We start from the raw sequence: 14,406 nt of genomic DNA on the forward strand, positions 1-14,406 counted from the left end.
TGCAGCCGTATATTCCAAGTAAGTGACTCACAAGTAGTATTCACAGGAGGCTGGGTTTGGAGTCTATTTAAACAAGAACTGCAGGATTGCCTTTCCAAAGTTCACATCTGAGCTGGATGCAGTAGTAACAGCATAGTAGTTTATAATGTATGTATGGAGGACCAAGTGGCAGCCCTGCAAATGTCCAGTATAGAAGCATCACTTAGAAATGCCATTGATATTCCTGTGCTCATGCAATGAGCTCACAGCCTGTGAAGAGGCACAGTCTGAAGTACTTTGGATGCTGTCACGACACAGGAAGTTATCCACCTGGAGATCATCTGTGGTGAGACTGCTTGCCCCTTCATTCAGTCTGCATATGAAACAAATAGACCAGATGAAGAATGGAAAGGTTTAGTTCTATCCAGGTAAAAAGCTAAACATTACCTGACAACCAGCGTGTGAAGATGCTGGAATTGAGTGTGTCTGAGGGAAGAACATTAGTAGATATAACTCGGTTCAACTGAAACCACTTCAGATAAAAAATGTAGGGTGCACCTGCAGGGTTATTGTCTTTGGAATACTGTGTGTAAGGAGAGACTGCCATCAATGCTTGCAACTTGCATGTTCTTTTTGCAGATGTGACCACCCAAGAAAAGCAGTTTTCTAACACAGAAGGGAGAAAGAAGAAGCTGCCAGAGGCTTGAACAAGGTCTCATAAGAGGTGCTAAGAAAGTACTAAGGTCCCACAAAGGAACCAATTATTTTACCAGCATGTGGTGACGAATGAAACACTTGAAGAACCTTGCAAGCATGGAGTTCAAAAACACTGACTTCTCATAGATGGCTGGATAAAATGCAGAAATCACTGCCAGGTGAACTCTCAATGAGCTAAGTGCAAGACCAGAAGACTGAAGATATAAAAGTACTCCAAGATGTTCTAAATACAATTCATCTGTAACAGGGGGCCTGAAGGACCAGAAGAGTGCATGGCTCCCAGCCTCCTGCTTGGTTGCAGGGCCTCAGTATTTAAGGCTGGAGGGGAAGTAGGGGGACCTGGGCCCTTCCTCTTCACTGGATCCCTGCCCAGGGTCCTGTTTTTGTCAATCTCTGAAGAGGGGCAGCCCTCCTGGCAGAGAGTCTAAATTCGCTGCCCTGGGTTTGATTTGGGATGTGGCACCTTTGGTCCATTTAATTGGTCCATAGGGCCTGCTTCTCATAGGGTCCTTTTTGGGGCCTTGAGCAGCACCTCGTCACAGTCCCAGGCTGCTTCAGGTGGTGGGCTGCACACTGGGGAGGCCAACTCCCACAATGTCCCTGGGCTTCACCCACTCAGTTGCCTCTGGTGCTGGAGGCTCCTAGGTCTCCTCCAGAGTCTCTCGTGACTAGGGAGACAGTGCTTCTTCTCATGTGGCTGCCTTGGAGGACAGGTTAGTGATCCTTCCCCTCAGTTAGAGAGGCAGCTAGCTCCTGCCCCTTGCCAGTCAGCCCCAATCTGAGCTAGGCTCTTTCCTTTTCTCCTCCCTCCAGGCCTGGAAATGGTTGGCAGTATAATGGGGCAGAGCTAGTTGGGCCCAAAGAATCTCTTTAACCCCTGATGTGCTAACTGGCTGTTGCTCTGCTTCATCACAGCATCTATGACTGAACTCCCTGGTCTAGCAATCAGATCGAGAACTGCTTCCACTTGGCCAAAAAGGTCACTCTGGTGGAAGGCTTTCTACTAATAAGCAAGGTTTGCCAGACTGCCTCCGAACGTCATTCGTCCTCCTCCTCATCTAACCATGCTGCATCCATGCCATGAAATGCAGGGAGCTGTGTGCTGGGTGCAAAATCTGACAGTGATGTTGAGTCAGAAGGTCAGGATAAAGAGGAAGACATATAGGAGGCTGTCAGGGGATTTGGGGTCTCAGCCCAGCAGCACTGCCCAGCAGTGAGAGCCTGCAACAGCATTGCCCAGAGGTGAGAGTCTGTGGGGCCGGTGGTAGGTGAACCTGGGCCCTCCCTGGTCCACCAGACTCCAACCCAGAGTCTGTGACTGGAAGGTTGGGTATGTGGCCTGGGTCACCAAACCTGCTTCCTGGGTCACTTCCTATCATGGCCTCTTGCTCTCCAAATTCCCAACAGGGTCTGTTTATGCACTGTGGCAGCCGTCAGCTCCCCTCTAGTGGGTCCCACGCTTGTACTGTCTCTAGTGGGCCAGGGCGTCTTCAGTCACCCCGTCTTCCCTAAGGAGGAGGGGAGGGATCCGGGCCCACCCGCTCCTCCGGGTCCCAGCCCAGGGGCCATACGAGAGGCAGCTATGTGCTGCTGGCACTGTTTTCCCAGCTGCACTGTCTTCTCCTGGGCTAATTTTCCCCCTCCTTCTGGCTCCTTGAGCCGGATACCTTTGTTTGTCCACAGGACTCTGCACTCTGTTCTGCTCCTCCACTTAAGTTGGTACTCCACGGCACGGCACGGCACGGCACGGCACTCCTACTCCTCCAGTTCATGCCCTGACTGTTTGGGGCGGAGGGCTTTTATGAAGCTCCTGGCTGGTCCTTCATTGGCCCCAGCTGCCCCTAATTGCCCCCCAATGGCACTTAGTTAATCAGCAGGGAACAGAGCCCTGAGCATTCTTGGGCTCACATACCTCCCTTCCAGCACTCTCCTACTGTCCTCTGCCCTCGCTATCTCACAGCACTCACAAGGGGGCGGGGTTCTCCCTGCCCATGATCCGCATTTTCTTCAGTCTCACCCCTCTATCCCCAGTCTCCTTGGGGCCTTTAGTGTTTTGGAAGTGGGGTCCAGCCCAGGCAGTGGAGAGCTCCTACAGCCTCTCTGCAGTAGTTAACAATGGAAGTCTGCTCCCTTCCTCAATCTGCCCTGACTGACCTAAGCTGCTCCATTTGAGCTCTGCTTCCATTGTGAGCAGGCCTTGCAGATGCAACTGGGTGGGACCTTCTGGGCCCAGAGTTGCTCACTAATTCTTGGTTCCTTGGTCTGGGGCTTATAGATCCCAGAGACTGAACCAATCATATGAGGAAGTTGGAGAACCATCCTTGTCTCAGCCACACTGGAGCTATGAGAATGAGCATGGCATGATCCAATTGCAGCTTGAGAATGGCCTGTAAGATGATCTGAATTGGAGGAAAAGCATACAGGAGTGCCAATTCCTAGCTCAGGTGAAAAGCATTGGTCATAGAGCCTGGACTGAGATCCCTTAGAGAGCAAAACAGATGGCATTTTTTGTTGTCTCTCGTGACAAACTGGTTGATCATTGAGCTTCCCCAAACTGAAAAGATGGACTGCAGGATTTCAGGCTTCAGAAAGCACTCATGATTCAGGGAGAAATTTCTGCTGAGGTGATCCACCAGGTAATTCTGGATCTCAGGTAAGTGATTGGCAACAGGAGTAACGTTTTTCCCTATGCAAAAATGCCGGAGCCTAATCACCTCCTGACACAGTACATTGGAGTGCCTGACTGTTCACATACCACATTGTGGTGATATTTTCTGTAAGGATGTGCATTGTCAAGTCCAGCCTGCCTGCTTGGTTTCTATCAAATGTTTTAAGTAATTGACCCATTCTAACAGAACAGGTCAATTCCATTGAATCAGCATTTTCTAATGGAAAACTGTTTCTTCTGAAAATTTTCAATGAGCTTTTGTCTACACCCTAAGTTAGGTAAAGACTAAAGTCAGTTCCAAGATGGATAGTAAAACCAACTCCCAACCCTCATCTCTTCTAGGCCCTCTGATTATTCTGTCTGGAGAGGCCTGGGAGTTCTCCCATTCACTAGATTTTCATAACTTCTGTGAATTCAGCTCATTGGGAAAAACCCATGTACAGCTGGACCTCAGACTTCCTTTATCTCAGGAAAACCCAGCCATTTCCCTAATTGCTAAATGGATGAACCATCTAAAGTCTGAGCTTTTCTTCCCCATTGCTCTTCCTTTCTTTTCTGGACGGGATGTAGAACTCACAACTGTGGGACTCAATCTGTTCCAGGTCTACAGTGAGATCCCCCTCTGTAAAGGTGGCCAGATCCTTTGCACCGTCTTCTTTTCCTTTGCTGCTTGTTCTCCTCCTGATTATTCCCCTATAGGCTTGATACTTCTTGCATGTGCTGCAGAACTGCAGGCCAAGCCATTTATTCCTTCTTATTTTAGCTGAGCATAGAGCTTTCACACTTCATCACACCCTCTCAATGATTTCCTTACCTGCAGAATGATCCTGGCCCCTGAGACTCAGATTTAGTTTTTCTTGAAAATCAAAACTCATAATAAAGCAAAAATTAGGCCCCCAGAACTTCCTATGCTTAAGAGGTTTGCACAAGTGTAACTGATTGTAAATTTTAGGTAAAAATTATGATGATCATTGAAGAGCCAGAATAGAATCTACCTTACTCTCTACTGTGCTGGTTCTGTAATGCTAACAATACTAATATTAATAAAAACGTATTTTAGTCACTGAAGTAAATAGACTTAACAGTTTAAGCGGCTCTCTTAAGAAAGAAGGTCCTATTTTTACCCAGTGACTTTTTAAAGTAGAATCACACTTGAACAATATTTTTGGAACTGAGTTGAGGTGTGGTGAAATGTCCAGCCTGACAGTTCTGAAGTCGGAAGTCTTCACTTTATCTATAAAACAGGCGCAAAATGGGCAGTCGAGTATATAGGTTTCCCATACTGTCTCACTATTGGTTTTCAAGCTCTCTATGTGAGAAAGGAGTTTAGTCTCCATGATAATTTATTTTTTACCTCTTTTTGAGATTGCCAACAAATGTTTCAGTTAATGCCAGTTATGGTGTTGTGCCTCTGATGTGGCTACTTATCAAATGGTAATTGGACTGAGACCAAACTAATTGCCTATAAGTCACCAAACAGCCATCAAATGATAATGATTTCAGTCATTGTCAGCCCTAGGACATATTCAAATCAATCACCAACAGATCAAAAAGCTCCACGTTCCAATTCTAAGACAACTAGTCTCTAAACCAATGAATGTATTTTTTTCCCTGACTGAAAGGAGTATAATATTTAAGCAATAAAATAAAAGAAATTATGTATGTTAAGCAACACTCAGCATGACAACATGGCAAAAAAGAACAAAATATTAATATGAAGAGATCAAGCACTTACTTGACACCTGCAGAGAAGCTCACAACAGGAAAGAAAAGCCCATCGACATTGAAGTTCTCAAACATTCCCTGTACAGGTTGTCCATTAATGCGGAATGAAATACTGGGCACTCCTAAATCCAAGCAGCAGCTAACCACGTCATCAGATGCCAACAAATGCTGATTGACAGATGCTACAGCTCGAGGTACTCGACCTGATGAAAAAGGAGTTAGGGGCAGAAAGGCTTTAAACAATCTCCTGTATGTAAGGGGTTAACAACAGAATAGCAACTATACTGACTCAAATTTTTTGACAAGCTATTTCAAATAATTTATTTTCTTTCAAACATAAAGACATAACCATGTCTTCATCTGCTTTGTGACTGTTTTTGCTTTAAGATACAGACAATGAGCTACATTCTCCAGACTGATAAGTGGCAGAACAGTACATGAACTGAGCAAATCACTTGAGACCTTTGCAGCTGTTAGCAAGAAAGAATATGCTCAGCTCAGGCAATGCGTGCTCACATTATGACCTAATGCAAGAGCTGTTGACCGTATAAAGCTAATAGTGATGGACAGGTAATTTCAATATCTACTGCTGAAGTACTTATGTCTTATTTCCGTTATTCATGAAACATCAGAGTTCCAATGCATTTTAGTTGCCTTCATCCATGGAAGGGATTATATATTTATAGGGATAATGAAAGCATCCACAGTTACAGGATTAAATAAAATTAAAGGGGATACTCATTCTTCAGAGTAACCACAAAAAATGGTTACTTAACTGCGCAGTAAATGTTGTTCTTCAAGATGTGTTGTGCACACATATATTGCACTTCAGGTATGTGCAATACTCACTGCACTTGAGTCGTAGACATTTAGCTAGCAGTACTCTTTTGGGGTGGTGCATGTGCCCTATGTGTTTATGCCCTCAGCCAGAGGCACAAAAAGAACAGTCACCCTGACCCTCTCTCATTTCCTTCAAACTAGTATCTCAGTGATGTCAGACCCCAATGGTAGTTCATGGAAAACATATGTGCACAATACATCTTGAAGAACAACAAATTACTTTATTGGTAAGACACCATTTTTTGTCCTTTGAGTGGCTGTGCACAGATATATTCTGCTTCAGGTGATTCCCAAGCAGTAATTCTTTAGGTGGTGCAAATTTGGAGTCTACTTAAATTAAGACAGAATGACAGATATTCCAAAATCAGTATCAGCTCTGGAAGCTGCTGTAATAGCATAATGTTGAGTGGCAGTGTGAATTGAAAACCATGTGGTGGCTCTGTAAGTTTCCATGAGTGGGATGTTAATTAAAAATGTTACAGAGATAGCCTGATCTGTGGTGGAATGAGCTAGAATCCTTTTGGAGGGGTTTCATTTGCCAGATCATAATAAGTCCTGATGCAAAGAGTGATCCATTTCTGAAATCTCTGTGCAGAAACTTCCTGATCTCACATTCTCTTCTACTTATGATATAAACTCTTTTAGAGCGTAATCCTATCAAGATAGAAAGAGTCACTCATCTAGTGTGTGAAGTGTTTTCAACTTTATGGTTATGAGGCTTTTGAAAGAATTTCTGTAGATGAATCAGCTGATTCAAATGGAAGTCCAATACCACTTCTGCTAGGAAGTTAGGGTGAGGTCTTAAAGGAACTTTATGTTTATAAAACACCACATATGGAGGTCCCATCATCAAAGCCTTCAGATCTGCAACTCTACTAACATATGTTAGCACTAATAAGAACATTGACTTTGAAAACAGCTGAGAAAAAGAGCAGGAGATCAGTGGCTTAAATGGTGGTCCCATGAGCCTTGTCAATATTAAATTAAGGTCCCAGGGTGTGTGTGTTAACATATAGGAGATAAACCCATGTAAACCTGTTAAAAATCTTCCAGTCATTGATGCAAGAAGAACAAACATCCTTCAATGAGAAGGTGAATTGTAGAAATGGCTGCCAAATGAACTTTTATGGAGCTCACAGAGATGCCTGATTCCTTCAAATGAAGAGTGCATTCCAAGATATGGTGAATCTTTGTTTTGGATGATGTGCCTAGTATGGCCCAGACAGAAAATCTCTTCCACTTTGCAAGATAAGTTATCCTGGTGGAAACCTCTCTGCTACTGATGAGAATATTTTGAACCTGTTAAGAGCAGACCCTCTCCAATAGGTTTAGCAACACAACATCCATACTACAAGGTGGAGACAAAGAGCTCAGGTGGAGAACTTGGTCATGGCTCAGTGATAAGTTGTGTACAAAAGATAATGTCATTGGAGGCTGGATCAAGAGTATCTGAAGGACTGAGAACCAGAGCGGTCTTGCCCAAAGTAGGGCTATAAGAATCATTCTGGCATGTTCCCATTTCACCATTTTGATGTCCCTAGATAGCAACAAGATCAGAAGGCATGCGTAAAGAAGCCCTGATCAAGCAGAATGCATACATAACTGAGCTTGGATTTAGTCCTGTTTTGGAACAGAAATGGTGAGATTTTCTCTTTTGTGTTGTGGTAAACTGGTTGACACTGCAGTATCCTCATTTGTGAAAAACTGTCCTCACTATGTTGTTTTTCAAGAACCATTCATGATCTTCTGTGAAGTCCTTACTGACATGGTCTGCACTAGTACTCTGCACTGCGCACCCCCATAGGAGATATGCTCTGAGGGTTATGCTGTTTCAAATAGAAAAGTTACTAAATGCATGTGAGGGATCATGGATCTCGCACTCCAGGCCCACAAGTCCCCAGGCAGTGCCTAGGCCATGACTGCCAACCAACACCCAACTCATCTGAGTAACCAGGGAAGGATCCCACAGAAGGGTTAGCTCACAGAGGGCCCCACTCCCAAACCTTCCATTCCTCCTGATTGGCTCAGGGATTCTATATAAACCAGGAAGAAACAACAGGAAGTTGTCTAAGCAACTAGAGGAATCCCTGGATGACTGCTATTACCTGACTCTTGATTCCTGCATTCTTGTCTACTCCCAGTTCCTGATTCTTCACCTCCTCCTGGTTCCTGTCCTCTATCTTCTCCCAGTTCTTGCTGTCCTGCCCTGCTCCAGGTCCCTGCTCCTCTGCCTTACCTCTGACGCTGTCTCCAGCTCTGACCCTGGGCCTGGCACCTAACACCATCTCTGGCTCTGACTTTTGGTTGGTACCTGACACTGTCTTCATTTGACCCTTGGTGCCAACCACTAGGCCTGTCTCCATCTTTGAGCACTAGGCCATGCCCCAGTCACTGCAATGCATCACTTTATGACATAAAGGACTGGATCTGGCCTTGCCCTGTTTGTTCGGATAATACTGGGTGGGAGTATTGTCCATCATAATCAGCCTGGTCAGTCCCTTGACAGAGGTCATAAAAACTTCACATGCCCAGGATATATCCCTCAATTCTGGGATGTGGATGTGGAGGGAAGACTCTTGGTCAGACCATCATGTTTGTATTTATATCCAATGCAGGTGAGCACCCCATCACAAGTCGACATGTCTGTTACTAGCATATTTGTTGGAAGAGGTAGCGAATAAGGTACCCCTTTGCAGACTTTCAGATTCATCCATTAGTCTAAGGATGATAGAACCCTGGCAGGTACATGAACCAACATGTCCAAAGTGTGTCTGGATGATAGACAGATCTCAACCAGCTCTGCATGTACTTCAGGTGAAGTCTGGCATGCTGAGCCATGTACATGCAGGATGCCATGTGTTCTGACAGCTTCAGGCAAGAGTTCACTGTTGTCCTGGGTCAGCTTTCACACCGGTGCAAAGGTTTAGAATTGCCTTGAACTTTTCTTAAGGCAGGTGGGCTGTCAAAGTTGTAGAACTGAGAATGGTCCCAATGAATTTGATTCTTTGCACAACGGATAGAATAAACTTTTCTCGGTTTATACTTAGCTGAACAAACAGAGACTGGATCTGATCAATACTGTATGTTATCTGATGGATGAATTGGCCCTGAACTGGCCAATTGTCCAGATATGTGAATAATGGATGCTCAGTTACCTGAGGTGAGCTGTAACCATCACCATACACTTTGTATAGGCATCAGGTATGATGAAAGGCCAAAAGGGACTACACACTGCAAATATTAGCTACATTCTGTAGCTCGGGCGGATTGCCACATGAAAACAGGCAACCTGTGGTTTGAGACCTTTTGGGAATGATGATGGAGGCAAGTGGCACCATCTTGAATTTTATTTTTCTGATAAAGGTGTTTAACTTCTTAAAGTCTATGGTAGGCCTCAGACCTGCTCTTTTCATGGGTGTGAGGAAGTACCAAAAGTAGAACCCCCTTCCCTTGTGCTGTCAAGAGACCTCCTCTACAGCTCTGGGATCTAAAAGAGAGTGCACCTGCTGAAGCAGTACAGTCTCATGAGAGAAGAATCTGAACAGGGATGAGAAAGGTGGGTGGGGGTAGGACAAGGACTGGAATTGAATGGTGTAGCCCAGTCCCACACTGTCTAGAAGCCATTGATCTGTAGCTATGGATTTCCTGACCACAAGGGATTGACACAACTGATTCTCAAAGGCAGGAATGGTTTCTAACCATCGGAAGAGTGAAGTTCTGGAACAGCCTTCCAAGGGGAGCAGTGAGGGCAAAAGAACCTAGCTGGCTTCAAGGCTGAGCTTGATAAATTTATGGCAGGGATGATATGATGGGACAGCCTAATTTGGCAATTAACTGATCTTTGACTACTAGCAGTAGATATGCCCAATTGCCTGTGGTGGGATGTTAAATGAGCTGGGTTCTGAGTTACTACAGAGAATTCTTTCCCAAGTGTCTGGCTGATGAGTCTTGTCCACATGCTCAGCTGATCACTATATTTGGGGTTGGGAAGGAATTTTCCCCCAGAGCAGATTGGCAGAGGCCCTTGGGGTTTATCGCCTTCCTCTGCAGCATGTATGGTAGATTCTCTGAACCTTGAAGTCTTTAAACCATGATTTGAGGACTTAAATAACTCAATCATAGGCTAGGGGTCTATTACAGTAGTGCATTGGTGAGGTTCTGTGGCCTGCGTTGTGCAGAGGATCAGACTAGATTATCATAATGGTCCCTTCTGACCTTAAAGTGTATGGGTCTATGAATCAGGAAGATCCTGTTCAACTATTATTCTGCCTTCAACAAAGAAATCAAAATGGCTGCTTTGAAGTAGAGGAAGTTGAGTGGGAAGAGCCTGCAGAGATAGGAGCTGAAGGTTTCCTCCTTGGAAATTCATGGCATGGAGATCAGGTTGTCTGTACTGATAAGTACTATGCCTAAACTGGAGCCAAGACCTCTTCTGCCTCTTTTTTTTTTGGGTTGGATTATATACCCCTGGGGAACAAAGCACTGCTCTGGAGTCTTTAAATGAGTGCAATGCTTTGTCCATTTTATCCTTAAATAAATGGTAACCTATCACATAGCAAATCCTCCACAGCGTTTTGCACCTCTCTCAGAATGCTGGATGTGTGGAACCAGGATGATCTGACATAGTAATGGCAGTTGTCATTGACCTAGCCCATAACAGCCTCATCAAGAACCTCCTGTAAAGATGTCCTGGCAAACAGGCAACTCTCCACTATTATGGAGTTAAACTCATCCCTGCAAGTTCTATGGAAGCTTCTCTGAAAATTTTGCAATGGAGTCTCAGTAAATAAAGACATATGTGGACAAAAGTACCCAATAGTTTGAAATTCACATATGAAGGCTAGAGGTGGAATAAACCTTCCTGCCAAATATGTCCTGTCTTTTGGGCACTGTTCCTTTGGGGTGGCCTTGAACTGCCCATGCTGTGATCTTTCAATTGAGTGACCACAGCCAGCAAATCAGCCACAGGGTGGGCGAAAAACTGTTCAAAATACTGTGAATACTCTCAGGTACAGATGGTTCTTCAAGAGAGACAGATATGCCAGGGAGGCAGGTGTGTGCCACAGCAGTGTAACAGGGTGAAGCAGTGCTTTGTTTATAGACAATGCCATCTTCCTGGCACTGCCATCTGAAGTATGTCTAGAAGCTTGTGTGGGTTCTTCAGAACCACCTCTCTTCAATGCTCAGTGCCAAGGCGACTTTCCACATAAGGTCCTGAAAGGCTTTATAATCATCTAGGATGGGTGGATGATTCAGACACAATCACCTCATCAGCTGAAGACAATGAGATATGAAAGGGCTCCTGTTGCCTTTTGTCCTGAATGTCCTCATTTGATGGGTTCAGGTTGGAAACATGGTTAGGCTCCGGAGGGAGCACAGTGCCCTTTATGGGTGGTGGACAACTCAAAGATCTGGGCCTAGAGCGAGATGTCAACATTGACCTGGTAACCTGTGGTATGCCCCAAGATACCCAGTACAGTCCAGGTGGATAGTTGTGGGGGCTGGATGCAAAACTGGGAGATCCTTTGTGCTAGAACTGTGGGATAGATGATCTGGTTCCACATAGAACTGCCTTTCTGGATCAGAGGATGCAACAATTTTGATCTCTATGATCTGACTGAAGAAGCCTCTCTGCTGCTCTGGGAGTAGGAAGCAGAATAATGTTCTTTTAACACTGCTTTTTTAATAACCTAGAAAATTGTGCTGAAAAACCCCTAACTAAATAAAACAGAAATTCCATCATGTGCCATCATACTGAAATACTGTATTACACGGTAAGTAGGGTAACATTAATTGATCTTGAATATTATTAATATGTGTTCTTTGTTTGTGAATAAACATACATACGATGTAATTCAGTAATCTGCTAATTTTATACACACTAAAGGTCCTATATTGCTGTACATCTGCATTAGAATTCAAACTGATGTCAATGGGAGTTCTACGCGTGGGTCCAGTGGGGATCATATGTCCCCAAGTATATAGAAAACAGACTAGGTTAGATAAGGACAAGTTGATAGAAACAATGGGCTAGGAGTTTGATTCCATTTATACAGGTAGAAATCCAGAGTAATCCAACCTGTGTACTGGAGAGTGGAATTTAGCTTGTTGCAAAATAATGTGCAATACACATCAACTGGGAGCAATTTTTAGGGATATATTATTCCTGAATACTAATTTTTAGAAGCCTATTGGTAAGAATAATTGAAAAATGTACCTAAAGTGTACTTACCAGACCACAAATGAAGGCCATCAAAACCATAGGAATAGAGGTCATCACCAACACCATTGCCACCCCATCCTTCTCCACCTCCAGGATAAGGAGCATAACCTGATGTAGAGGCCCAGCCAACCCGTAGATGAGTGGGTTCTGCCGTCAAAAATGGATCTACCTGATCGATTATTAGTTCAAAGTACCACTTCTTATATTGTGCAGAGCCCTCAGCAACCCCCAAAAAAATGTTTGGCCTCATACTAGAATAAAAGAGATACATTAGATAGTTCAAAATATACAATGTATTACTGGCATGTTGCAATACTGGTATATGACATTACACTACACTGTGCAAATACAACACCTGAGCTCAGGTGTGGAGTCGCATCATGTAAACTTCTGTCCCAACTGATTCTATCTGCTTTAAAGCTTTCTATGGCTGCATAATAATAAATAATACTAATAATAAAAGTAGAGAAAGAAGTTGTGCCAAGTTCTTAGCTGAACTGAATAACAAACCAGCCTAGTGTGCCATGCATGGAGGAAAAAATATATCCATTGAAAAAGAAAAAAAAAATATTGTTTCTGTTTTCCTGATACCAAAAGATGGGGGTTGAGACATGAAGAAATAAAATCTTTGATAAAACAGAAATTATTTTACAATTTGCTTACATGCTGTATATTCTGAGGCTGATCCAGCAGTGTCCTGCTTTGGACCAGCCTAAGAGAAATCAGTTTCACTCTCCCGTGTAAAAGTGATGTTCTCACTCATCATTCACACTGGTGTTCACTCTACACAGGGGCAGTCAATAGGCAGACTGAGAGCTAAATCTGGACCGCTGGACACTTTCGAATGGACCCAGAATCTTTTTATTCACTTATTGTCATCATTATTGTTATTTTTTTATTATTATTATTTTCTCCAGAGTCTGTACCTTGACTATATTTTGACCAAGAAATTTGGACACTGACAAAAAATAATTGACTACCCTTAGCAGCTGACTGGAATTGGACTCCTCTGAATAACATCACTGAGGAGATGCGGACTAGAAGTGCCAAAACATTGGGGAGGCCTGAATATGAAACCCTCAATTGAGGATTCCAAAATCTCAGAAATGTTGCCAGATATCATCACAAGTATACTCAGACATTCAATTGCTGAGCATCCATGGCAAAATTAGAGGTACAAATTTAAAAAAATAATATTCATATTAATTAGCTATCAACTTCTTAATACTAATTTCCTAATTTCAAAATAGTACACTATTAGCTAATGTACATAGAGAAGGAAAAAGAACATTGATTACTTTTATATAATAAACAATGTTTGTACTATATTATACTATAATTGTATTGGACTTATTTTTGCCTTGATCCTTTCTCCCTTAGGGACCTGTTAATTGTTTGCAAAGTTAACCAATGTACACAAATACAATGGTGTATGCACTTATGGTATTATATAAATAATCCATTTTTCATTCTTTTCAACTGGAAATTGAACAAGCATTTTCTCTTCAAAGATAGATTCCAGAAAATTTCCTATATCGTTAGTACATGAAACTTTTTAAAACAATTAACACCTAGAAGTACCCTATAGCGTATGTCTTTCAGTGATTGCTAACAAAGACTAAAACAATTTTCCTTCACCAGCATAAAATAGAGTATTTTCTTAATTTAATTTAAACTAGTACTAAAGACATTTATGCTCTGTTCATTTGCAAACCTAGCAACCAAACAAACAATGCACTATACCTTGTCACATCATTAATTAAACGAGATTGCAAGAGCAAATCTCTTCGGGGGAGTAGATTGTCACAGATCAAGTTCTGATTGGCACGCACTGCAACTCCATTACAGAGACACAGAGAACAAAGCACATCAAGAATCTGAAACAGATCAGGGTACAGTCAAGTAAATGTGACTTCACAATACAATCATGATGCCAATTTAATTCCTGTTCAAAATATGCAGGATAGAGAAGAAATGTAACATGAAAATTTGGTTGTTTTCCAAAGATCTTTGGTTAGACATAAAATGAACATAGCTTGACATCAAAGAAGTTAAGACAAGCATCCACAAAACTCATTGCCATCTGCAAAGATGGATTAGAAATCACACAAGAATAGGTCTTTATCTGAGATCTGTGGTAATTCACTTCTGATATTTCCCGCCAGAATGTCACAAAAAGAGCCTGGAAATGCTGTATGTCAACTATTCATAATGAAAACTGAAACTATGCCAAGTGTTCCTAGTTTTTAGACTC

At 43.0% G+C, this 14,406-nt stretch overlaps 1 protein-coding gene across 3 annotated transcripts in view; it reads right to left on the reverse strand.

Moving 5' to 3' along the window:
- Positions 1-14,406, reverse strand: part of RYR3 (ryanodine receptor 3) — a 477,864-nt gene that overhangs the window by 288,413 nt on the left and 175,045 nt on the right. For all 3 annotated transcript variants that reach the window (XM_067558027.1, XM_067558029.1, XM_067558028.1), the window contains 3 exons: positions 13,896-14,029; positions 12,162-12,403; positions 5,100-5,292 (listed from right to left, as the gene is read on the reverse strand). In XM_067558027.1, the coding sequence (XP_067414128.1) occupies positions 5,100-5,292; positions 12,162-12,403; positions 13,896-14,029 (569 nt within the window). The remainder of the gene's footprint in view (positions 1-5,099; positions 5,293-12,161; positions 12,404-13,895; positions 14,030-14,406) is intronic.

The sequence above is a fragment of the Emydura macquarii genome, unplaced genomic scaffold, assembly GCF_026122565.2.
Source record: "Emydura macquarii macquarii isolate MOO-44397 ecotype Brisbane River unplaced genomic scaffold, CSIRO-AGI_Emac_v2 contig_1876, whole genome shotgun sequence".
NCBI lineage: Eukaryota > Metazoa > Chordata > Testudines > Chelidae > Emydura > Emydura macquarii.